The sequence below is a fragment of the Tasmannia lanceolata genome, unplaced genomic scaffold (assembly GCF_043159265.1).
Source record: "Tasmannia lanceolata isolate RefF3 unplaced genomic scaffold, GAP_Taslan_0.1 ptg000006l, whole genome shotgun sequence".
NCBI lineage: Eukaryota > Viridiplantae > Streptophyta > Magnoliopsida > Canellales > Winteraceae > Tasmannia > Tasmannia lanceolata.
In genome coordinates, this window is record NW_027518683.1 from 45,284,104 (window position 1) to 45,310,542 (window position 26,439).

At 37.3% G+C, this 26,439-nt stretch overlaps 2 protein-coding genes across 5 annotated transcripts; both read left to right on the top strand.

The window, feature by feature from the left end:
• The first annotated feature begins 5,220 nt into the window (after positions 1–5,220).
• LOC143878636 (uncharacterized) lies at positions 5,221–6,574 on the top strand. Its single transcript, XM_077380903.1, has 3 exons — positions 5,221–5,630; positions 5,958–6,076; positions 6,246–6,574. Exons 1-3 carry the CDS (start codon positions 5,472–5,474, stop codon positions 6,391–6,393), a joined length of 426 nt encoding a protein of 141 aa, XP_077237018.1. The 5' UTR covers positions 5,221–5,471; the 3' UTR covers positions 6,394–6,574.
• Positions 6,575–8,940: 2,366 nt separating this feature from the next.
• Positions 8,941–25,817, top strand: LOC143880355 (uncharacterized). Of its 4 annotated transcripts, none has more exons than XM_077383266.1 (8): positions 8,960–9,084; positions 23,135–23,207; positions 23,398–23,534; positions 23,656–24,372; positions 24,647–25,017; positions 25,120–25,221; positions 25,300–25,431; positions 25,540–25,817. In XM_077383266.1, exons 3-8 carry the CDS (start codon positions 23,435–23,437, stop codon positions 25,690–25,692), a joined length of 1,575 nt encoding a protein of 524 aa, XP_077239381.1. In that variant the 5' UTR covers positions 8,960–9,084; positions 23,135–23,207; positions 23,398–23,434; the 3' UTR covers positions 25,693–25,817. The 4 variants fall into 4 exon arrangements, with proteins under 4 accessions (XP_077239380.1, XP_077239384.1, XP_077239381.1 ...); XM_077383268.1 differs by lacking the exon at positions 23,135–23,207 and adding an exon at positions 21,152–21,204 and having other exon boundaries at positions 8,977–9,084; XM_077383265.1 differs by lacking the exon at positions 23,135–23,207 and having other exon boundaries at positions 8,941–9,084.
• The last annotated feature ends 622 nt before the right edge of the window (positions 25,818–26,439 follow it).

Below are 26,439 nucleotides of genomic sequence, written 5' to 3' on the forward strand. Positions count from 1 at the left end.
TTGTAGCCCAACCAAACTTGGCTGAAAAACATTTGGCAGGAACTTCATGCAAAATAGCAGCGTTTTACAACTTGACAGGGGTACCTTTGTCCTCTTAAAAATTGTATTTTCTTTTAGGAAATGTTATCAGCACTACTGTATTTTGATGAGGGCAATTCTCACTTTATTAAAAGTAAGGTATGGCCCGTGCCCCATCTAATGGACGGTTTGGATCATCCTATGGTCCGGGCCATACCGTACTTTTAATAAAGTGAGGATTGCCTTCATCAAAATACAGTAGTGCTGATAACATTTCCCTTTCTTTTTTATACATTTACAAAAATACCCATGTCACGTTGTAAAATCTGTGTTTTGCAGCCAAGTTTTGTTCGTCAGTCTTGGCCTAAATCATCGTTCTCCGTCTGTGTTCATAATTATTTAGTAAAATAACTCATGTTTTCCCTGAGTAAGGTTTTTTGTATCATCAAGTATCATATTGGTTGAATGTTTCTTGATCCAAATTTTGCTAAGATTTAGTACTTGAATGGTGAAAATTCATGTTGATTGTTATTTAATATGATAATGGTTATTTTAGAATAATTTTGACGCATGCCTTAAAAATTTTACTAACAATTGAATTATTTTGACAATACTTTTGTAAATGAGATTACTGGTAGAGAATCATTTTCATTTAACTTGGTTGGTGGATAGACCCTTTGGTCTGCTATCTATGCTAACATATTTTTGTTTACTTTATAATTAATGTACCCTAATATAACAATATTACCATGAATTTTCACCATTGCAAAAACTAGATTCAAGGGCGCTCCCATTGGTCAATTTCAACGAAGTGCATTTATGATGGCGTAGGAAAAACATTTACAACGACTGAAAATTTTTTTAATGGTAAAAAATATGAAAACAAATTAGAAATTGTTAAAACGAATAGAAGAAATAATTTAATGAACAAATATATAAACTATCTAACATTTACCTAAAAGGAAAATCACTATCAACTGAAATAGTTGTGCTGACTCGTGTGTTGACAGTGCTTGACAATTTAAAAATTTGTTAGAGACCAAATTATGAGATTTTTTTACCGGACTTTTGGGATTTAATAATATTTGGACATGATAGAATTTATGAATTTTAACTTAGAAAAATATCCCGTCGTTTAGAAGTTAAGATTTTGACTTAGCCCGATTTTTTTAAATTTTGTACTGGAACTTGAAAGTTGACTTTTTATCTTTTTAGAATTAGGTCTTGAAACTATTTTTAATAAATCCAAATGGGGATATTCTCTTATTTACATGTAGATCTTAAGTAAATGGACATTAAGAGAGAGAGAGAGAGAGAGACTATTTGACGAATTTTAGATGAAATTGGGCATTTCGCGTATTTCATCCGAAATTAGTAATTTAGTCTGAATTTCACCGGGAATGGACGAAATCAACCGAAATCCAGAACGAAATGGATTTCGAATCCAGATTTGGGTTCGGAACGAAATTTTTCGTTAATTCCGGATGAAACGAAATGGAAATAACAACTTAGGTTTGACAAGATTGATTTCCGGTCTTTAAATCCTTTGCATTATGCTACAATTTGATATTTTGGATTAATTTGTGAGACCCGACATTCTTGAAAGTTTAATCAGTTAAATACCTATTTTCTACAACCACCATGAAGGGAAACTTATTTTCTTTCTTTACAATGTTTATTTTTCCCCTTTATTGGAATTGTACATTTGGCACAGCAAAGAAGGCTCATGTTTTCGTCTAACTCTGAACCTTCCTTGGTGCTCTCGGTTTTGCTAAAGTGTGTTAAAATTTGCAAATGTTTTGTGTGATCATTTGCTTGCATTAGTTTACTTTTCTTTATTATTTAAGAATGCTTAATCGTGTCATAATGTGCTGCAATCATGAAAATCCCATATGTGACACATAGGAAACACTTATAGTGTAAGCTAAAAGACCGCACAAATCAACGATTTAGCTACTCAAATTACAATCATATAATAGGCTATCAGCGGCTAAGATCATTCTATTAAGATATATAGGGTTGACAACAATTTGCCGGACTAGATCCAGGGGCGATGCCAGAAATTTTGCACAAGAGGGGCAAAAATTATAGTAATTTTTTATCTACCTTAAAATTAAGATAGAAAAAATTTCTATATGAAATTTTGCACAAAGAAGGGAGATAAAGATGGTAAAATTAAAATTTTAAACTTATTTTCTATCTTAGGAATGATTGGAAAGGGGGGCATATTTTAAAAAAAAGGAGGTAAGTATAAAAAATATTAAAAAATAAAGGTATTTTTTTTTTCCAAAAAATTAAGGGGGGCAATTGTCCCCCTTTCCTTTCAAGTGGCATCGCCCCTGACTAGATCAACGAATCCGATCACATCCACATTGCAAAAATGATTATTAGGAGACAGCCTAACAGGCATGTGCCTATATATTTCAGTATTTTTGTTTATTCATATATTTACTTTTATTAAGGCCGCCTTGCATTTTCGTACGCAAAATTATTTATTACAACTTTCCCATGTGCAAGGCACATGAATTTCGGTAGCTACATTTAAAAAAATAGGTTTGGTTGTCTTTCCATTATTTTCAACAACAAAAGATACACCATTAGGTGAAAGGATAGCGATTTTCAGGTGACAATTATCTGTAAGCAAGGATTAGGTACTGCTTGTTTAAGATTATGACAACCGATTGTTAGTGGCAAACCTTATTGGACTCAAAATTATGTTTAGACCCTGTTTGTTTAAGATTATGTCAACCGATTGTGAGGGCAAAACAGATTATTGGACTCAAATTTAAATGCAATTTTGAGTCCAAGAATAGGTTTGACACTCACAATGGTTGTCATAATCTTAAACGAACAGGGCCTTAAATTTGAGTCCAATAATTAGTTTAGCACTTACAATCAGTTGTTATAATCTTAAAAGAGCATGGCCTTATCAAATGAATGGCTCAGATCAATCAAAGAGAAGACTCGTATTGTCGTAATTGGCGTGCCTCATTTTACGTCCACATGGTTGCACTTCATCATTTATCATTTCACTGTTTAGGGTGAGGACGCAAATAGGGGTGCAACTTGGGTCGGGCCAGGTTGAGCGTTTGCTGAAAAATGAATTGGAATCAACCTGAACCCAACCCGATTTTAAGGTAAAAGCTTAACCCGAATTCCGAAAAATCGACTTAGAGTTGCACCCCTAGACGCAAACCCTGTGTCTACATCTAGCTTTCTCGTCAAGAACAAGGTAGGACTAGAATGGCTACTAGGGGTACAACTCGGGCCACGTTTGGTTTCAATCCTAGCCCAATGCAATGTAGCATTCCCTCAACCTTAAGCTTAAGGCTAGTGAGGGTCAACCTTAACCCAACTTGCCTCTAAATCTCTCAACACTAACACTAACCCAGCTCATCTAACCCGTTTTTCAAAATCAGGTAAGAGTTAGTCGGGGTGGGTTGGATTGGACCAAAGCAAAAATTGAAACATATAAAAATAAAATAGGGAAATGTTATCCTTGATGATCGCACTCCTCACTTTATTAAAATTATGGTATGGCCCGCACCATAGGATGATCCAAACCGTCCATTAAATGGGCCTCGTTAGGATCAGCCTATGGAAATGATTTTAGGGGCACATCCTATTTAGGGTGTGGTCCACCTAATGGACGGTTTGGGTCATCCTATAGTGTGGGCCATACCGTACTTTTAATAAAGTGAGGAGTGCGATCATCAAAATATTGTAGTGCTGATAACATTTCTCCTAAAATATAACCATAAGATTTTGAAAATTGCGATAACATTAGAGGATGAGTTGGGCTTGGGGTTGCCCATGGCCTCAAAGCCAACCCAACCCAAAATTAAATGGGGTTAACTTTTCCCAGTCCTAATGCAACCCACGAGGAAATAAGAACCCAACCCAAGCCTAGCCCAAGTTGCACCCCCTATAATGAACACACAAAAAGTCACTTTTACTATTAATGATAAGATGAAATTTTGTGGGTTCCATATGGGAACTTATACGTGAAATCATGACCATTAATCTTGTATAACATAATGTGGGGCCCAATATGTATCTTTTAGGAAGCACCGTAACATCACTCCTTTCTTTTTTACAAATATTCTATTCTACTATATTATAGCAGGATGAGGGTTTCACTATTCGCTGCTGCTGGCAGTAGATTTTTTGAATTTTTGGAAAATCCCTTTTACCATTAACCCCTTTACTGGTATCTAACATCTATCTCTATGAGAAATTATTTGAGAGTAAAATTGTAATCTACATACAAAAAGTATCGACTAGGGTACCTGTCTATGACAATTACGAAAAAAAACTACCAAGAAGAGGTAAGGACATATGACAATGACAAAAGAACTGTTTTATATTACGCATGCAGGACACTTGCAAAATATTTACAGATTACGGGCATCTAGAGAGGAACAACAATTATGGAAATCTCTATCGATTTGAGGGCATGGAAATGATTTTACGGGCACAACCGATTGATGTTGTGTTCCATTACATGGACGGTTTGGATCAACATATAATCCGCTATAGATCGGAGGGTTCGGATCAACCTATGAAAATTATTTTTGAGGCACAACCTATGTAGGCAGTGGCCCATCTAATTGACGGTTTGGATCATCCAATGGTACGGGCCATACCGTACATTTTAATAAAGTGAGGACTGCGATCATCACAATACGGTGCGTAGTGGCATTATAAAATATGGTAGTGAGGACATTAGTACTATATAATTTGAAACCATCGTTGTTACTTGGATGTTCCCACGCGGGTCGGGTTCAACCCGAATTTGGGTTGGGTCGGGTTGGGAAAAATCAACCCGAATTTGGGTTCTATCTCAAGAAGTTCTGTATATGTGTTTTTCTTTTTCAACACTTAAATAGTCTCCACAGTCCAAAATGGACGGTTTGGATAATCCTATGGTGCGGGCCATACCGTACTTTAATAAAGTGAGGAGTGTGATCATCAAAATATAGTAGTGTGGATAACATTTCCTAGGGCTGCAACTTGAGCCGGGTTTTACCCGACCCGCATCGACCCGACCCGAAAATAGCATGGGTCGGGTTGATGTTTCTTGGGTCTTGGGTCGAGCCGGGTTTAGAAACACAAAGCCCGCATGAATCTCGGGTCGAGCCGGGTTTGAAGGGACCCGACCCGACCCGAGATACTTAAGCTTTATAATATGTAAAAGCCAAAAACAGGACTCTTTCCAAACCAGGGCCTCTTTCCATCTTCGTTTTATCTTTTCCCACTTTGGTACTAGGGTTTCATTGTCTCAAGAGAAGTAGAGAATCAAGGATGGAGCCTCACACGATCGAGCCTCACTCTTCTTTCACCTTGTTTCTGATCTCTTTTCTCTCAATGATTTTGATTTCTTCACCATTGATCTACTGTCTTTGATTTCATTTCTATCTTTGATAGATCGATCTACAAGTGCTAAGGATGCCATGATGTGGGCACTCTCACATGTGATTAACAAGGGAGATCTCCTTACTCTTCTTCACATCATTCCACCTCACAAATCTCAAAGAAACCCCCTCTCCTCTGACTCTTCACCTCACCTTGCCAACTCTCTTGGATCTCTTTGCAAGGCCTTCAAACCAGAGGTAATGTAAACAGAATGGAAAACACAAGGGGATACTGGATTTTTTTCTTTTTTTTGGGCCATCTTCTACTTTCTTACTAGATTCTCTTTTTGTTCAAAAAAAAAATGCCCACATTTTCCAGATGGGTTTTTGTATTCTCATTTTGTGTTCTGGTTTAAGGACTAGTAAGAACCACATTTCTAATCAATTTCTCCTAGATCTCTTGTCTTGAATGGTTTTCCTTCTTATCACATCAAAAAATTGATAAGTTCATTGACCCTTTAATTTTATTCTATTCCCATTTTGATAACTTTGTTTACTTCCTGTGTGGGTTTTTTAATCCATCAGGTGGAAGTTGAAGCTCTGGTTATCCAAGGACCCACATTAACCACTGTCATCAGCCAAGTCAAGAAACTTGAAGCTTCTGTTTTGGTCTTGGGTCAGAAGAAGCCTTCTCTAATCAATTGGTAAAAGCCTTTGTTTCACTTTTCATTATAATTAGATCTTGATCTGTGGCTTCTCTGTCCATCCACCCATAAATAGAAGGGAAAGATTGTAGTTTTTGGGTTACTTATCTGAGATCTTATTGAAGCATTTTAGATCAAATGTTGTTGAGATTTTCTTGTTGTTTTGCAGTTTCTTCAAGAGCAGCAATGAGGATTTCGTGGAGCAATGCATCAATAATGCAGAATGTCTGACATTGGGTGTTAGAAAACAGAGCAGGGGCATTGGTGGATACCTCATCAGCACTAGATGGCAGAAGAACTTCTGGCTCCTTGCTTAGTAGACGGTATAACATTTGACAAAAGACCCACATTTCAGCATGCAACCTTTGTACAAAAAGTTTAGATCTTTGCTCAGAAAAATTGAATCAAGAGTTGATATCTTGGTTACTATGTCATCTCTCAAATCCAATTCCTAACATAGTTTCTTATTCAATATTAAATTATGATGTTGGCATGCTATGTGAAAAGTCTGATAAATATCTACCAATCAAAATGTCATGGCAAAGAACCTTTCAACTAATCAAATGGAAGGAAATAGAAAGCAATCCTCAGCTCAAATGCTTTCCCTATATTAGAAGAGCAGTTCCATTACATTAGCTCACTCTTTACAACAATTAAAACCATATTATTGTGCCTTTAAACCTTAATCATCTTTTTTTTTTGAAGAAGGCACCAGAATATGAATATATAGATGAATAAGCAGAACCGAGATGGTCCTGAAGGAACAATGAGAAAAGAAAATTAAACCTTAATCATCTAATTTAACATTTACAAGCGGGAGCATCTCCATCCGTTTTCGAGGGGTTCCTGGCAGTTTCTGAGAGAGATTGTGCCTCACGTATCCGTAGATAGTACAGCCGAGGAGTGTCACTCCACATCCGAAAGCATTTAAAATCGGAATTGGGTTTCTAAAAATCAGCCATGATACTATGACAGCGACTGAGTCAAGACATCTAGTATGTTTAATTTCATTGCATGGCCTGCAACTTCGTTCATTTTTTGTTTTTTATGGTCATCTTCTTTGTGTCATTGAAGAATAGACTCATTATTAATCTCTTATCTTTGCCCAACTTTCCATAACTCATTGTTGATTTTTCCTCAATGTGAGCCCGTAAAAGTAATATTTCATGTTTAATTTTTAATTTCTTTTGGTGAAAATGATTGCTTGCCCATTCTAGAAAGGAAGTTGGCTTGCCAAACAAGAGTTTTCCTTAAAAAATTGCGTCAACGTGAAAAAACCCGACCCGACCCGACCCGACCCGAGATTTATCATGGGTAGGGCCGGGTTTGGGTCTCGTGGGTTTTCCGGAAAAAAACCCGACCCGACCCGACCCGAGATATTTCTCGGGTTGGGTTGGGTTCTTCAAAACCCGACCCGCCCGACCCGAGTTGCAGCCCTAACATTTCCCTTTGTTAATTGTTAGTCCCCGTTTGGTTTGGATTTTGAGAACCGATTGTCAGTTAAAAACTGATTATTGCTGACTTACTATTGCTTCTCAAAATCCAAAACAACCCGGCTTCAGTTGAGGTCGTCAACAATTTGAACCATATCCAATCGGGTTAACCCGACCCAACCCAACCTGAATTGGAAATCAGGTTGGGTCGGGTTGAGGAATTTGTAGATCGCGTTGGATCGAATTGGAAATCAGGAACTACTTTTCCTTATTCACTATGTGCGGGTCAAATTAGGGAAAGTTTGATCTTACAATGCAAGACACCTGTAAAAATATTGACGAATTCTGGGCACCTTATGATGTGGTATGTACAATTCTTCCTCGACCCGTGCAACGCACAGTGTCTTTTTGCTAGATGGGGGTTTCACTATTCACTGCTGAGGTGGCAACAGGAGAGAAAAGGGAAGGATTTAATGAATTTTTGGAAACTACTTTTTTTGACTTTATTTAAAGAAAGACACCTATTCAACCCACATATTTTCAATCCTACCCCTCCTTTATGCTTTTTAGCAAAGGCACCCATTAGAGCCACATAATTTCAATCCTACCCCCTCCTTTATGCTTTTTAAATAAAATAAATCTAATGGGTGATCTTAACCATCAGATTTAAGATGAGCAACATATTATGGAAACCTCTATAGATTGGAGGGCTAGGATCAACTTATGGAAATGATTTTTGGAAAACCTCTATAGATTGGAGAGTTGTGATCATCCCATGGAAATGATTTTTAGGCCACAGCCTATTTACATTGTGGCCCATCAAATTAATGGTTTCGATCATCCTATGGTGTAGGTCGTGCATTAACATTAAGGCCAAATTGTAGGCCCCACCCATATTTTTTAAATGAAGTTTGCAGTCAACACCATAGGATGACCCAGGCCGTCCATTTGATGGGCCGCAACGCAAATAGGTTGTGCCCCCAAGATCATTTCGATGGGATGATCGCAACCCTCCGATCTTTAAGGTTTCCGTAATATAGAGTTTCTCTATTGTCGATAATGAGAAGTTAAATATAATTTTTCCCCACTCACCGTGCATCGCACGGGGTGTCCCACTAGTTTCAACTTATGCAACGAAATATTCTCTTTGATTTAGCGGCACCGAAATATTCTGGCCACCTCAGGGGAAAATCCTGGCCGTTAATCTGATGGCCTCGTTTTGTCCTTGTTTCATGGCCAAGAGAAGAGTTCGGTATTAGTACGGAAATAAAAAGCCCACGCGGAAGATTATATGTACACGCGAGTCAAATAAAATTTACACGTGTCCTTTAACCATTCGTTCCACTTGGATTGGCGTGCCGTTATAAATCGTAAGTAATTCACTTTTAGACGGCACGTTTCTTTTTTGGTAATTCCACACCCTCTCTTTTGCCCGTTATATTTTATGTGATTGATTAGAGAGAGGAATTCTCCTGCGTCAAACCAATCTCTTCTCCTCTTCTTCAGCCTCCGTTTTTGAAGAGAAGATATAAAAAAAGAAGAAGAAGAAGAGGAATCTCTCTTCTGCAATTTGAGGTTCTTGGTTTTTCCCGATTTTCCATATTCCCTATTTTTTTGTTTACGTTTTTATTATCTTTTGTTTTTGTTTTTGTTGTTGTTGTTGTTTTGATTTGGATTTACTTTCTTCAAGGTGAGAAATATTTCATCTCTTATAAGGGGTTCCTATTTTCATGCTAATCAATCAATCGATTAATTGACAAATTAGTTAATTAGATTATTATTTTATATGTGGGTGTGTCTTGTTGAAGGGAATAATCGAAAATTGAATCGAGTAATCGATGGTTAGACTTGTTCATATGTTTGTATTATTGGGTTCAATCCAAAATTTGTGGATTTCTCAGAAGAGGATGGCGATTTATCTATTTATCTATTGTTATTATTATTATTATTGTTATTAATTTGATTTTTCTGGTCTCTTTCTCATTGCAATTTCTTGTGTTTCAATCAACCGATGAATTATTTGGTTTAACCTAGTTTGATGGGTTTTTTTGTCAGTTGGGATATATCTATTTGTATGTAGTGATTGAGGATTTTACCCCTCTCTATGTCTATCTATCTCGTATACCCAATGGAATTTGCTCCTTCTTAAGCCATCTCAAAGTTTTAGAAAACCCAATGGAATTTGCTCCTTCTTAAGGCAAGCAATTAGATTCTGAAAATTTTATGTGCCCCCACCATTTACTCAAAAAATTGAAAATCAAACACTGCTTCAACCACTTTAAAAAATTCTCCTACATATTGTGGTGGAAAAGTTCATAATTTAAATACATTTTCCGGTCCGTGGGGAGTTTCCTGGTTGTTGGATCGGTGGGGAGTTTCCTGGGTGTTGGGTTTTGCGCATTCGATCATTATAAGCGTTGAAAATTCCTATATACTAGCGTTCTTCGCCCAATCTATGGATGGGTGTAAAATAAAATAGCTCCCACCTCATCAAAACATGACTGGTGGTCTCCACCCTATGCATGAAATCCATGGACTTATAGTGCTTTTGTTGATTACTAATATTTGAATATATGTGATTTTTATCTTCTTTTTTTTCTGGGTTTATCTATGAGAAACATCATAGATCCACGGCTTCAGTATTATAGATCTATGATTTGGATTAAAGGTAGTTTAGTAATACTACATTATTTTTACAAAGTTTCAGCCTTTATATATTCTAACTAAGTCTGCTACGATTTAATGATTATTTTTAGGAAGTTTCAGAATGTGTTCAATAGAGTTTTTATTTCATGAGATTTAACCAACACTTTAATACTTTCACCCTCAGTTTTCCTTTTGGATAAAAACAGAGGCGTTTCTCTATGTAGAAAGTGGTTTCCACCTAAAAAAAACCCCAAAGTGATAGCCCAAAAACCAAAATTTTGATCGTTGGTCATACCTTTCCTATCCACAAATCCATCTATAACAATAAGAGAATCCAAATGAAGAGATCTGCCACACACACCAAATACCATGTAGGAGGAAAAACAGAAATCTGGGGTTCGATAAAGGATAATGAAATTATAGTACATCGGGGAAAAAAAAACTCACAGTTTCTGTCCCCCACCATTTACTCAAAAATCTGAAAATCAATCAATACTTCAACCTGTCTGTGTTTCTTTCTTGTGGCATGCACAGATAGTGAAAGATGCTATATTAGTTTAGGGAGGTAGATCATGTGTCTCAATTCAAAGAATTCTCCTACTTATTGCTGTGGAAAAGTTCCTTCATAATTTAAATGCATTTTTTGGCCTGTGGGGCGTTTCCTGGGTGTTGGGTTTTGCGCATGCTTGTCCAGGAGTCTCCACCAGATCATGATAAGCATTGAAAATTCCTATATATTCTCTTGGTTTTCATTTCCTATGATTGGGTTTAGTTTGCTATTCTGAATATGCAGGTATGTTGGCTTATACTGCGGAGATGATCATTAGTGTATAATATGTATCCAAATTCCAAACATCAATGAATTTGGAGATATGAAGAGTCATAGCTTTAGGCTACAAGAAGATTTTTTGAACACAGGTGAAACAGGCTGGTAGAACAAGGGCTCCGTGCCTCTCTCTCTCTCTCTCTCTCTCTCTCTCAGTGGTTAGACTTAAATCACTCAAAATATTGTTCAGTTGAAGAGATTAGATTAGTTTTAGATTTATGCATTGACTATGGATATCACAGGAAGTTTTCCACCAGCTTGATTAGCGGAATGGGTTGTTCTTGTTGATTCAATTACCAATTTCTTATCTAGTTATCTTTTAGTTTAGCCTATGAATCAACTGAAAAACTTTGGTTTTTAAATATTGATATGTTTTAGCTGTCATTTTTTCTTGGAAACACACTAACACGCGTTTTCTTTTCCAACGGGGTCCCTTTACTTTATGACCATCCATAGGGTGGCTGCATTTAAAGGGTAGCTTAGTTGGGAAATTTCTTCCTTGCAGTTTTCATCTGAATCATAAACCGGTGTTGCAGTCACTGTATTGGCCTTTCTGGGCCCTGGAGAAAGGATTTCTATTTTTGAGATCCTGAGTGTTCATCAAGATCCATTATGTGAAGCTTGAATATCTGTAATTTCATGGCTACACTAGGTCAGCCTTTTTGTTGGAGAGGTGAGCTATAGGGATAATTAAAGGTCAAATGTTTTGAACTATCCTATCTTGCTCACATGGGCTTCTCTATTGTAACATCACCATGTTCTTTTGTGGAAAGGAGTTTATGTTGACTTGGGGGTTTCATTGTTGGCTTCCAGCAAGCAAGACAACGGTTCTAAGAGTGATAGGATCTTTAGAGTTAGCCCCTGGTGAGCTGAAGTGCTATATGTTGGACGTAGTGACAACGCCAAGTCAAGGAGCATTGGCAACTTGAAGGATCCAGACATAGCCCGTTGGAGCAATCCTGGCAAGGAGATTCTGGGTTTCTCTCTTGGGACCATGGTTCCGTATAGGAGTTCTTTGTTTCATATGCATCGGGAAATCATCTCCAATTACGATAGCTTTCACAATATGTGCCAGGAAACTTACATGCCTAGATGTTGGGCCTCGCTCAACTTGAGTTGCATTAAGTGGCACACTGAAGTGGTAAAATGAACATAGCAATTGTAAGTGCATACACAAGCGTAGTGGATAAATTCTCTGTTTCTCCTATTAATGCCAATCTGGCTTAGCTTTCAAAATGTGGCTCTTACTTTGTGAAAGTTGAAGCAATCTGGTATATGCTTTATGATGATGGACCCAATTGCTTCCACGCTTGCTGGCACGCCAATACTAATATGGATGGGGATTTTATGGAGGATAGGTCCTTCCCGTCGGTTAGAGGGAACATGTTTGCATCTGATATGCTTAATGGAAAGTATGGAAAGTGGGAGAGGTCTTTATGATAATTACCTACTGGAGTGTGAGAATGATTAAATAGGATCTGGTGGACGTATATGAGGCCTTGTTGTCATTCTAATGTTGAAGTGAATGATCACAACTAATTTGCAAACAATCCTGCTATGCAGGACTGATATCTAAGAACTACCATCAGATCTGTATTGAAAAAAAAGGCTCCAGTTGGGTGCGGGGGGAGGTGTCTTCGGATCCAGATCCTCTTGCTATGGGATAATTGTATGAATTCGGTCCGACCGTTTGCAGCTGCAGTTTGCCAGTCAAAAGTTTCCACTCCCATCCTTAATAGGGTTCCAAGTATGTCCTCCGGGTTTGTGCGGTACAGGTCTATTCAATCTCAAACCACACCACTAGGTTGCTTCTGTTAAGAAGACATTCATCTAATTGTATACCAAGAGCAGTTCCTTCTTATGTCAGCAGAGAATTTCTCGAAATTGTAATTGGAATGCATCAATGGAATGGATATATCCACTCGAGCCACTCTTTGTGGCTTCAAGTTGAATAAGGCTTTTCTCTGATTTTCTGAACATGAGAAACTTTTCCCTTTTTGGGTGCAAATTTGTATCTAGAGATGAAATATTTATACATTAACCAGTCTGGTAATTCTATTTTTGTAAATTCTAATCTTTATATGTCATCAGGCCTTTCAACCATCTATTGGTAGATCTTATGCTGAGGGGGTTTGTTCTATTGAAGACGGAGTGGTTTCCATTAGTATTTAGCCAGAGATTCTAGTATCAAGCAATTACATCGTAACTTGTTGGACAGACACTAGTGATACATTGCCTTAATTTTTGGCAGAGTTTATATTAGTATCTGCAGCCTTTTGGTCATCGTAAAGTCAAAGTATAAAAGCTAGGAAAATGCCACAAATAGCAACATCCTCTTCTTCAGAATTCTATTGTCAATTTCTTATTTTCCTTTTGCTTAAAGATCCCCAATCCGTTTATAATTTTTTCTATTTATAAATGATGTCAAAGTTCAGGGTGTGGACAGCTGCAAGGGATACTTCATAGGTTCTTTATCGCGCCTGTTATCTTTCTTGTCTTGTCAGACAATTTAAAACAGTAAGTAGAATAGCATAACACAACTGTTTCTTTATTTGCCTAACGGACTATGAAGGCCCTGCAACTTCAATGACACATTAAATTGACATGGCGGAGATTAGACATGGATGATGAGTTCTGCAACTAAGTGGGAACAATGACTTACTTATTTGTTGTTAGAAGGGAACAGAATACATAATGGACTTCTGCCGAGGCTAATTCAAGTAGTAGTTCTCTAATTTGGGAGAATTTTAAAAGGTGGCATAGTTTATACAAGTTTTCCTATATTCTCATGTTCCTCTATTCATCTGGTAAATGCTACCAAACTTTCAATCGGGGAAGATACCATTCATGCATAATTGTAAACAAGTAAACCATTTCTTGGGTTAACTTGCACAATGGTGTGCTGGAGATAACAATTCTTATGAAAGTGAATCTTGTTATCTCCATATGATATGGTTACATAGTAGTTACATACAGCAGTTATTCTGTCTTGTAATTGTTGAAGGATGTAAGATCTTACGGCATGTTTACTTCTTTACTTGTATTTATCAATATCCATCACAATACCGATTTTCACTTTATTTTTCAGAAGGAATATACGTTTGATAATCATAAATTGGGAATTGACAGAAAGAAGTTGGTGTTCCATCTCTTGAAATGAGCTTTTTTCCTTTGCATTTATTTTGATTTAGAATAGGAAGCAGAGTAACACTATGTTTTTGTTTTGCATTTCTTGATGACAATTGATATGGAAGTGCTATTTGCTTCTCAGCCAAGTCACTTTTACCTGGTATTGAAGTCAGAGATAGATTCTTGCTTGCACTTAATGACTAAGGGAGTGATAAAGGCCCATTTTTTTAGAAGGGTGATAAAGGCCTTATTATAGTAATGGGGACGAAGAGATTCCCAGGTGGGAAGCGTGAGAGAGAAGGGGACAACAAGCACACTTGGAGAGCACAATACAACAGAAAGTTGTATGCTGTGTTTTTGATAGAATGCGAGGCTGTCTTGCTATTTTGCCACTGTGACGGCCTTCCATTGCATTGGAAAGTTTTACTTGCATCATAAAACTATCGGCCATATTTGATACAAGCTTAAGAGAAGAATGTTGCTACCATTTTTGCTTCTATTAGGGCAAATAAATTTTTATCTTGCCTATCTGCTTTTTATCTTTCTCTATCCACAAATATTTACTTAGGCAAACCATGATTTTTTGGACATCCTTTGTAAGAATTGATTCATGGATCGGGTTGGCACTGAGCTCCCCGTTGAAACCTGAACCATTAGAGCTGTCTTTACTAACCATTAGAACTGTCTTTACTTGTAGAAACAAATGTATTTTGACCTTTGAACTATGATGTCCTAGAATTTGATGCTTCAAATCCTGTAAACTCAAAGAGTTCTTGAAGATGTTTCTTTCCACATCTCTTGATTTGGCAACCAACTCAACATAGTCTTTAGCCAAACCACAGTTCATACCATTTTATTTCATCAAGAATGGACGAAACTGTTTGTACTATTAGAAAATCTAGTACAAAAAGTATTATTGAAACATTCTGGTCAGAAATTCATTCTTAGTTCAGTTTGTTTCTGTTAGAAATGGAGTTAGGGTTGGAGAAGAAGAAGAAGAGTAGACAGATGGAGAGTCTCCACTGGGGAGCTCCTCAGGTAAATGATGTATATATAGGCCCAAATAAGGCAACATGTGTACAAAGACTATACTACCCTCGACAATACATGTTATATCTAGACTACCCTTACATGTTATTCATCACTCCCCCTCAAGCTGGAGTGTATATACTATGGAAGTCCAGCTTACTACAAAAAAACTACAACAAACAACTAAAAATAACAAAAAGTAAAATAATCTCATATACACATCCAGCTTGGTATAACACTCCTCCTCAAGCTAGTGTGGTGAATACATAATGACAAACATAACAAACAATACAACGGCCACCATGAGAGTACAATCGTCGAGACCAACGGCCACAAAGTGCCAAGATGATGGGAGTTATTCCTAGATCGGTCACAGATGAGGAAATTGAGAGATTGATTTCCATGTCAGAAGAAAGCAAAATAAAAAATTTCATCTTCTCAATGCCATGGTTTTAAATTTCGGCTGAAACGTTTCATCTCAGCCGAAATATTTCGGTTTCGGCCGCGATCGAAATGAAATTTACATGAAGTCATTTCTTTGCAAGATTTCGGTGAAATTTCGCTGAAATGTCACCGAAATTTCGGTTGAAATTTCATAATTTCGTTTTTAGCCTTTTTTAAAAAAAATTTCCACCGAAATTTTAAATAGATCCACCAAAATTTTAGAAAAGTCCACCGAAATGTTATAATTCCCAGTGAAATTTATGAAATATTCACAGAAATAGCCAAAATTTTCACTGAAATTGCCGAAATTTTAGACATTTCTGTCGAAATTAAAAAAAAAACGAAATCATAATCATATTTTTACATGATTTCGGCCCGAAACCGAAACGGTTCGATTTCGGTGGTGACCGAAACCAACACCAAAACCGAAATTTAAAACCTTGCTCAATGCCCAATTCGTTGCTGTCCAACCATGTCGATTTAGAAAATGACTACTCGATTCATGGGGTTCAACAGCTAGTGCCTACGATGAGACAGAGAAACCGGTTGCCCTCGAGTCCCGCAGGTATTGGTGGAGTACTAAGGGATTCCAGCGGTAGTGTCCTTTGGACCTTTTCAGGACCGATAGGAACCTCCGATGCTAGTGAGGCAGAATTTAGAGCGGCATTTCATGGTATAAAGTTTCTAAACCGAGCTTTAATGAACAATACGATTGCCGAAGACTACTCTTTGAATGCGACAATCCGCGACTAGATTACGTGCCAAGATGATGGGAGTTATTCCTAGATTGGTCACATATGAGGAAAATGAGAGATTGATTTCCATGCCAGAAGAAAGCGAAATAAAAAATGTAATCTTCTCAATGCCCAATTCGTTGTTGTCCACCCATTTCGATGTAGAAAATGACTACTCGATTCATGGGGTTCAACAGCTAGGCCTACGATGAGACAGAAACCGGTTGCCCCTCTTCCCAATCCATACTGTCGGATGTGAGAACCCGGACGCGAACCTAATATTGATACAGAACCAGAGGGCAGTGACTGTAGTCTTACCTGACCTTTCCGTACCTCTATCTCCGTTGCTTTATATATTTATTTTCGGTGGCTTAAAGGAACAGTTGTGCCTCCTTGAAGATTCTCAAGTCTCTTTGATGAGATCCATGATCGGATAGAAGGTTCTTCTATCACTTTTAGCCATGCGAGAAGATCGGCTAATAGTGAAGCTGATAAATTAGCGCAGGAAGGGGTTGGAAGATTGAGCTTAGAGATGCTTGATTTCATGCCCCCGTGATGGCTTTTTCTTCGTTTTTTTTTTAAAGATGACGATTTCATTGATGCTATGAAAGATACATTAGGGACCAGAGGTCCCGACTTGCATTACATAGAATCAATAAAGGCTGACCAGGTATACACTCCTAGGCCATTAACAACATAAAGAACAAAGGTTATGAATTTGAATACTTGTCCAGGCCATCACAATTGCATTCCAATCCCCAAAATCCTAACCATCTACAAGGATCCTTAAACACCTCCCCACAGCCCTTTATCAACACAGACTTATCAGCATCCTTCTACCCAAATGCCACAAATCTCATATCTTCCTCTAGATATCTTTCGAATTGTGCATCACCCCATCACCATCTCTATTTCTCTTTTTTTCTATTATGTTCTTCCTCTGTACTCTTTTTGGGGCGGACCACCTCGGTTCCTCCTTTCATCAATGAATTTTTTTACCATTAAAGAAACTACATTTTAAAGAAAAAATTACAATTTACCCCGATGACTTTTTTTTTTATATAAACCTTGTGTTTTGACCATTTTATAGCTGTTCAAAGGGAATTTTGTGTCTTTTTACCTCTTAACAAATGTGGGCTTTAAAATCTAGTCAAACCCTTATTTTCTTCACTTCTTCAATACCTTTTTTTTTTAAAGGTACTTCTTCAATACTTTTATCTTCATCAAATCCATTTATTGTCATTATTTTAGGGTTATCTCTATTCCTTTTTGTGTTTCTTCTGCTTCAAAATGGTATATTCGAGATGGGTACCTCGTATACATACTGCATTTTAGGTTTTATTAGCATTCCTTCAACTTTCTTATTGTTGTATTTCATTTTTCTTTCCATTTTCAATTAAATTTAAAGAAAAAGATGATTTTGGGACCTTTCCAAGGACGCTCATACATTGGTTCTGATCTTGCTAAGTCTGATGACCCAGCATGGGCATATTATGGTACATTGGTGTCGAGTCATTGAAATAAAACAATTTGCATATTTTGCAATAAATTTATATTGGGTAGAGATATTACCTGGTTAAAAGAACTTATAACAGGTTTTCAAAGAAAAGTGACAGCATGTAAGAGGGTCCCATTAGATGTAAAATGGGGTGTTTTGAAACTCTTAGAGGATTGCAATAGAGAAGTCTAGAAAAAATATTATTATGGTGAAGATTGGTAATCCATTTGGTAAGTCAATAGAAGTTATAGGTCGGGAAGATGATGAGGATGTTGATGTTTGTATTACTAGCCCTCATGACGGTTGACATGCTTTGTTATGAACCTCACTTTCAATGCTTCTAATTTTTCATATTGTCCAATAATGTTTCATGTAGTAGGAAATATTGGGTTGGGTTATGGATGTATGCAAAACAAAATTTTTTTGAGTGCAATGTATGCAAAAAACAATATTCATTAGTCAATTTCTTAGTTTATTGGCTCAAAAGGAGTTGTTTTTCGTAAATCCGTTGATGTATCTAGCATAATGAAGAATGGTTATGTTTTATTTTTCTTTTTTTTATTCTATCTCTACAAAAGTAGGTTCGAATAATATTGTGAAGTAAATAATTGATAGTTAGTCTAGTTATAAATTTGCAGGGAAGAAGTTAGAGATTAAATATTAAACATTCTACTGGACCCCTTGTGTGGTCCATTACGTTAGATCTTATGTTAGAAAACCTAGCCTAACTGGATGAGTTTCATACCATGGCAAACACAATTGAGAGGACCCAGAAAATAACACGATTTATCGTTAACTGTGGAGGGTTGTTCGACTTAATGAGATTTTTTTCCAAGAAGGAGATATTCATGCCGTCTTGCTTTGACGAGATTTTCAACAAATTTTCTGACCATACAAAGTCTTATGGTACGTAAGAAAGCTCTCTAGCATATTTTTTTTTATCCGACAAATATTCTTCTAATAGGTATACCAAGCATTCATTGGGTCAGAGAGTATTCAAAATTTGTAGGACAATTATTTTTAGTAACTGTAGATTCATTTTGAAATGTTAGTGAGCCTGTGGTGAGACTGCTTCGTTCAGTAGCCCGCCCAGACAAAGTTGCAATGAGATATTTATACAAGGGCATGGATAAGACTAAGGGAGCCATAATGAAGACATTTAATAGTATAAAGTTGGAGTACATGCCTATCTGAAGAGATATCGATATATGATGGGATGACTAGCTTCACAATTCTCTTCTTGGAGTGGGTTACTTAAACCGACTTTATTTTGTAGTCCCACCTTTTCCAGGCATAATGAGGGGTCGCTAACGGCTTGGATGATTATATAAGCAAATTAATAACTGCTGAAGGTACGTAGGATACCCTCACAGCTTAGATCAAGGAGTATCACAAAGCGTCAGGATACTTTGGCATAGCTATGACCTTCCACAATCGAACTAAGTTGGGTCCAGGTACTTTGTTTCTTTTATGATGTTCATTTCATTTTTCAACATTTAATGATGCTATGGTAAATCACTATTATTTTGCCCTTAACTGCATTGTTCCCAGAATGGAAAAGCTTTGCAATTAGGATTCTTAGTCAAACTTGTAGTGCGAAGAATGTGAAAGGAACTTGAGTACTTTCGAACACATCCACTCCGCAAAGAGGAACATGTTGGAGCATCAGAGATTTGATGTACTAGTGTTTGTTCATTAGATTTTGAAGTTTCAAGAAAGGTATAATGTTTTTAATTTCTATTCTCGGTTCTCAAGAATAAATCACACTTTTTTTAAAGTTTAAAGTTAAAACTCATTAGAGTCGCTAAAAAAAAATACCATCAACCTTAAGTTTCGATAAAGGTGTACTAATTGTAATTAATATTCTCACCTCTTAAATTTCGCTAGTTTATGTTTAAATTTAAACTTATTTGAGTTGGGCAATTTTTTTTCCAGGGATTCACATAGAAAATCATCAACCACTAGCGACCCACTTAGTATAGATCACCCTGATGTTATGATGATTTAGGTTGATAAAATATTTAAGACCCTGCTGGAGTTGCTGCTGCGGACGATGAAGACAAGGAAGGTGGCGATTTTACTAGAGATGCTGGTGACGCCGACGACGAGGGCTACCACTCCATTGACTATGACGATCCTGCTTATGAGAAACCTTAGGATGATTCAGGAGATGGCAGTTGACCGGTTAAATCACTTGCCTTTGTGGTTTTAAAATTATTCATAGATCGTCGTGTTTTTGTTTGCTGCCACTTTTTTTGTTCTGATTTTGAGCAGTTAATCTTTGTTTTAAACTCATTTATCTGAGTCGTGGAGCTGCACGATAGATTTACTTGTTTTTTTATTTAACCAAAGCTGATGTGTGCTAGCTTGAGACCTACTTTGTCTTCTCTGTCAATATGGTAGATAACGCAGTGGGAATTATGCAGGTAATGATGACATGTAGTCTAACAATTATTAGCGCTGCAATGGAGGCAGGTATGAAATATTTCTGGAATATGGAAATGCTAACATTGAATGGTCTTGCAAGCAAAAGATCCATTGTTATGGTAATCCATGAAGGACATTGAATATGGTATTCTTTTTAAAGATGAGATCTGTTGAAACGTGAAGCATTTATTTGTTTTTTAGCAAAAGATGGGAGGTAGAAAATCCGATCTGTTGCAATAATTTGCACATTTTTCAAATTCTAAATCACCAAGCTAATTGTCAAGTTTTAAGCAAAAACTGAATTATGTAATCACCAGTTTGGTGGTAAGATGTGATCCTTCCAATCTCGACAGTGGTTGTTTGTACTCAGTGAACCAAAAAGAGAGCAAGGGCTTTGTTATGTGGCTGTTTCAGAATTGGGTAGAGATTTTAGATTTATAAATTAGGAAGGTAGCATTCCCATCTCCCTCCCTCTCTCTAAGTCCTTGATTCATTTGGCTTATTCATTTTTCCAAATTATTCTCCCTGCCAATGGGGTTTCCAATTCTGAAACTTTGGTTCTTCTTTGCCACCTAACTAGCAATTCTAAATTTGTATTTATTATTTCCTTTGGGTGTATTTAATTTCTGTTATCTTTCTTACCCTTAATCTCCATAGTAGTTTGTGTGCTGCCCTCTTATTACCTGCTGATTTCACATCTCAAAGACTAAAATTGTTGCACATCTCTTTCTTACACAGCCTTCTATTCTTCATCTGGTTTCTTGAGCTCACTGATAGCAATTTAGTGATGTCTTTTGTCGCCTCTCAAAGCCTTGCTTAATTGAGTCATTTCTGATTTTGTAAAAAGAGGGTTTTTAGATCGTTATATGCCCAATATTAACGAGGTTTCTTTCTGTATCTAACTGACAGCCTCTTCAGGCTTAAGGAAAGGCGGTCGAATGCCTCTCTTTTTCTGCATCAAGGTAAGCTCTTCACTAGAATGCGATCCTTATCTTTCACAACTCCTACTCGAATTCTCCACTTCATTTCTTATCTTAGTTTTATATCTTATGGTTCCTGTATCTTTATTCAGTTCTTTCTCTTCGCTGCCAGTGGCTATTTGAAAACTCATTTTTTTCATAAAAAAATTTGGCATACAACTATGTGGGACAAGATTGTAACTTCGCAGGAGAAGCTTTTTTTTTTTCTGGACTGCAAGCCACCGTTTGCAGTTCGTAGCATACCCAGTATATATTAAGTTGTAGCATTTTGCTAATCAGAATGGGTTTGTGGTCTGTGGGTGTTACTTTTGTGCTTTGCTCATAGCGATTTTCACTTCCTATAAGGGAAGAAACAGTTGGATGCATCGTGGGATAGTGGGAGGCTGAAGGTGAGATTAATAGAAGGGATTCACTTTGAAATAAATATTGTCAATATATTTCTTCTATAATGATAATCAAATGTCCTGTATGTTTACATTGCAGTTGTCAAAGGCTATCCATATTCTCAGTGCAGCACAAATAATTGTTTTTCTGTATGTGGCCTTCCGGGGTGTATATGGCACTGCATCTATGATGTACTCTTCGAAAGAACTGTTTTGTATTTCTCTTAAAAATGAGAAATATGGTCAAAGAGATTGTGCATGCATGACTTATGAAGTTCAACAGAACAGTTGAACTTAACAGGTTTTTGTCAATTAGTTTTTTTTTTTTTTTTCTTTTTTTGCGTGTGTGTGTGTGTGAAATGGTGGGAATTTATTAGAAACGAACAGCCATGACCAAGGCGTTCAATGGAGTGTCAATTAGTTCTGTTGGAGATTTCTTTTTCAAGAAATCTGAGTATCATTTCCCGTTTGCTATCCTATGTAGATTTTGTCCAGTAAGATGATTCTTTAAGCATTAGAAATTCAAAATTAAAGTTGAATGTTCGATATCAAGGATTGTGCAAGGACAAAGAACAAACCAATCCATTTGGGGCCTATGTAATTCGAGGGTGTTCTGGAGTATTAGTCTTCTCTTTACATTTAGGAAATACTTTTAAGCTCTATACATATTGAACCTCCAAGACATCCAAACAAGTTCATTCATGTGCTCATAACTTACAAAGCTTTGAATGTTAGTAAAAGCTTTAATAATTAAACAAATAGATATCGATTTGTGTCTTAAGCTTTGAATGCCCCTAACAACCTGTGGCTTGAACAAACAAGTGTCAACTTGTGGCTTAAGTAACATGAGGATATTCTGAAGGGATTGGTCTATTCGTTATAGGAAATGTTTTTATCTGTACAGGTACTATACCTCCAAAAGATCCAAAAAATGTTATTTCATGTGTTGATGAGTAACAAAGTTTTGAATGTCCGTTGCAACTATAATATTTGCAAATTTTTTTGTTTACATAGTTAACTTGTCCCTTGTGGTATCCAGATCTGAAATTGTAAAGTATAGCAATAAAAAGTAAGTGATCAAGCACAATTTTGGGTTTCAAAAGTCGAGTTGTTGACTTGGAGCCACAATGTAATCTGAAATTGTAAAGTATAGCAATAACAAGTAAGTGATCAAGCACAATTTTGGGTTTCAAATGTCGAGTTGTTGACTTGGAGCCACAATGTAATCCTTTGAAACTTATAGTAACTAGCTGCATTTGAACTAAAATTATCAAGGGCCCCTATGGGTTATACTGTGTAATCTGAGACTTCTGTCCGTGGTATTTAGAATTTACACTGAATGGTTGCATGCAATTTATGCCTGGTGATTTTGGATTCAGATGGAATTATTATCATTATTCTTGACAAAGTACCCCTATTAGTGCACTTCATGTATTTGGAAGAATAAATTTAACAAGGAGGGATTTGTTTCTTTTGTTTAGTATTATTGGTAAGCCTTAAAGCTTGAATCCATGTTTGATCACGTGCAGTAAACCTATAATGTGAGGACCTAGCAGGATATCACCTGAAAATTTCTTTTCCTTTCAAACTTTATTTTCTTTGGTAAGCCTTGCCATATTCTCATTGCATTCATTTTATATGTCATTCCCTCTTTGTTGTATATAACTGTAAGGTTTTTTCTTTTTTTTTTGAATGGTTATATTACTGTAAGACTTATCACTTGCTTGCTATATCCAGTTGCATTTTTCCCTTTAAGGCCTGATATTCTGACTCCTCTTGTTATATCATCCAGAGTTTATGCCATTTTGAACATTTGGTCAACATTTACTATGGGGCATAGAGACTACTTGTTCAGCCCATCTCGAGGATTTGTGATTGATGATGACCAAACCCGGTTCCATCATCATCCCGAGCCTTCCATGCCAATGGGTAGGTACTCTTGTCAGTTCATCAGGCACTGGTATCTTTAACTAGTCTGGTTGTTGTTGTAAAATCTGTCATTCAATTTTGTATTTTGTGGTTGAAGCAAACAAGTTTTGTTTTCCTGCAGAACATGTAACTGTGAACAGAGAAAATTTCAACTCTCACCGGAATTTGCAACCAAGGTCAAATGACTATCGTATGTCAAGTCTTGGACCTGAAATGGCAATTTATGGGTCAGCCACTTCGGCCACATCATATGATCCTAACATGCAAACATCAGCTGCAGGCAATTTTTGCCCTATCCCGACATATCATGTCCAGCCGGCCTCATCTTCCAGTTATTACGGACATGCTACTTATGGGGATGGGCCCACCACAATTAATCCCTCGCTCAACAGTGGAAGAGATCCACATAAAAGAAAAAGGCCTGCCATCTCACCCCCCTATGGGCCATGCCCTACTAGCAGAAATTATAGTGCTGGAAGTTCCTCCAGCCTTTCCATTTCTTCGGATCTTGTACCGCAAGAGAAGCCAAGTTCTGGGTCCCAACATTGGGCTCAGGATCCTATTGGTATAGCCTCTAATTTCAGCGTCAACAGTCCCATGATTGCAGGGGAAGGATCTCATAGAAATGTGAGAAGCCGTACCACCCTTCACTTAGAAGCGAACCCGGCTGGTATACATTTATCAGGCAACCCGCCTCAACACTTCTATCCAGCAGCCCACCATCCCATCGCTCATTCTAGCACAGGGAATCTTGCTTATCAAAATGCTAGTTCTATCCCATGGGATAGGAGCCATGTTCCCATGCCTCCTGCCACTGGTGAAAGGTTTCTGGCTTCAGGTTAGTATGATCTTAAGACGACCTTCCAGATTTTCTGATAGGGAAACGATATCAGCACAACGATATTTTGTTATTTTCGCTAACCCATCTTGTCTTTTAGTATTTAAAGAGCTCTCAAAAGGTTATTACTTTTCCCAAAAAGATCTCACCTGCCAGTTAAAAAAAAAAAAACAACTGGGTCTGTGCAAATACCAAAATATGGTTGTGCTGATTACATTTCCCTTCTGATAATGTTAATATTTCCTAATTAAAAATATGAATTTTAAAATTTCAGATAACAGTGTCTTATGCCATGAGCCAAATCTGTTCCTAGCAGGAAGCAGTATGACTAATGGTTATATGGAGACGGGCAGGTTCCACGGCCACATTCAGAGCAGTAATCCAGGTGGTCCTTTGCAGAGTCTTCCTCCTGGTACACAAGCCATGAGAGGTCAAAGTAGTTATGTTCAAAGACTGCAGCCTACTTACAGGGAATTTTCAGGGTTGGGATATGGGGAACCACATACTTCTTCCAGACAGTCAAGGCCTCATCCTACTAACATAGTGAGGCGTAACAATGACAGGAATGGAAGGGCAAGGATTTCTTACCATCGATTGCAATCTCTCTCTGAACAGGAAGGCACCCGTGATAGGTTAACATCTGAGGTGCACATTTTTTGCCCTTTGAGAAAAGCAGTCGTTCATGGTTGTTAGTTATTGCTTACTGTCCGTAGACTGATTGATCTCAAGATGCATTTTATTTTGCAGGATGTTATGTTGATGATGGATCATTCGGCATTTTATGGTTCCAGAAATTTTCTTGATCAATACATGGGCATGAGGCTTGATGTAGACAACATGAGTTATGAGGTTAGCACACACGATGTCTATTTCCTTTTACTTTTTCTGGGCTCATATCAGTTCTTAAAGATTATGAGCTTGGAGCAGGAACTACTTGCTCTGGAGGAACGGATCGGTAATGTTAGCACAGGCTTATCTGAACATATGATTTCAAAGTGTTTGAAGGAGTCAATGTTTTCTTCGGAGGAAGAAACGACAACAACGTGCGTTATATGCCTGGTAAGGAGTCATTGAATTGTTCATATGGACCTTCTAGCTTAGTTGCTTGGTTAATTGATAGTAAGTATATCAATTGATCCTTTGGTTGCATTATGTTTTGTCTAACAGGAAGAGTACAACAAGAAAGAGAGGGTTTCAGCACTGGATTGTGGACACAATTATCACCGTGCCTGCATCGAGAAATGGTTGTCGATAAAGAGCACCTGCCCTGTCTGCAAAACTCCGGCGGTTGCAGATACATGTTGCAAGGGGAAAGAATGATTCAATCGACCTCCCTCGGTTTGCATCCCATCGTCTTAAATGTATATAATATAAATAACAATGTCAACTTTGGACAATCAACTTGTTGTAGGGAAGGAAAATACTATGCTTTGTGTGATGAGTTCTATGTCGTGTCGTCCTCCCTGTGTGTATGGCCCATGTGTAGGTTATAGAGCCGTAGCGTGGATAGGACACAACGCGAAAACATGTCCAATAGGATGATCCTAAACCTCCTAACTTGTGTGACGTTTGCCTGTTTTTAATGGCAGTGGTAATCTGGTGAATTTTGGGCTATAGCCCATCCATGTGGTGGAACACCAGATTAACTGCCTCAGCCAGCTTAAATATGTGCCACAGTGTATAGTAGCAATGATTAGGAGGCCCAGAAGCATAGTAGCATCGCTTGTTCTATGGTTCAATATCATGTCCATTGTTTCCATCAATCAAGTAACTTTTGTGTCTATAAATAAGGTCTTACTCAGCGGCCTTTTCATTTTATTCTAGGGTCTGTTGAAATTGTCTTGCTGAGAGCCTTTTTCTCACTTGCAAGAGGAATTACCAACGCTTCTGAATGCATTGTATTGCCATGCTTCCTAGTTGTGTCATGCACATGGACATACCTTGATTGAAATGGTTCATACTTTGATTGTCTTAAAAAAGATCAATCGTTTTAAACATATCTTAAGAGCCTTTATTGGTTACTAAGGGGGAGAACAACCACCTCAGATGAAATAAGTTAAATAAGAC

What these genes read in the sequence shown, in the direction of transcription:
- LOC143878636 (XM_077380903.1), top strand. Translation starts at nt 5,472, where the DNA reads ATGATGTGGGCACTCTCACATGTGATTAACAAGGGAGATCTCCTTACT. An exon ending in GCAAGGCCTTCAAACCAGAG is followed by an intron (nt 5,631 to 5,957) that starts GTAATGTAAACA and finishes TTAATCCATCAG; the next exon opens with GTGGAAGTTGAAGCTCTGGT. An exon ending in AAGCCTTCTCTAATCAATTG is followed by an intron (nt 6,077 to 6,245) that starts GTAAAAGCCTTT and finishes GTTGTTTTGCAG; the next exon opens with TTTCTTCAAGAGCAGCAATG.
- LOC143880355 (XM_077383265.1), top strand. Translation starts at nt 23,435, where the DNA reads ATGGGGCATAGAGACTACTTGTTCAGCCCATCTCGAGGATTTGTGATT. An exon ending in CGAGCCTTCCATGCCAATGG is followed by an intron (nt 23,535 to 23,655) that starts GTAGGTACTCTT and finishes GTTTTCCTGCAG; the next exon opens with AACATGTAACTGTGAACAGA. An exon ending in GTGATAGGTTAACATCTGAG is followed by an intron (nt 25,018 to 25,119) that starts GTGCACATTTTT and finishes TTTATTTTGCAG; the next exon opens with GATGTTATGTTGATGATGGA.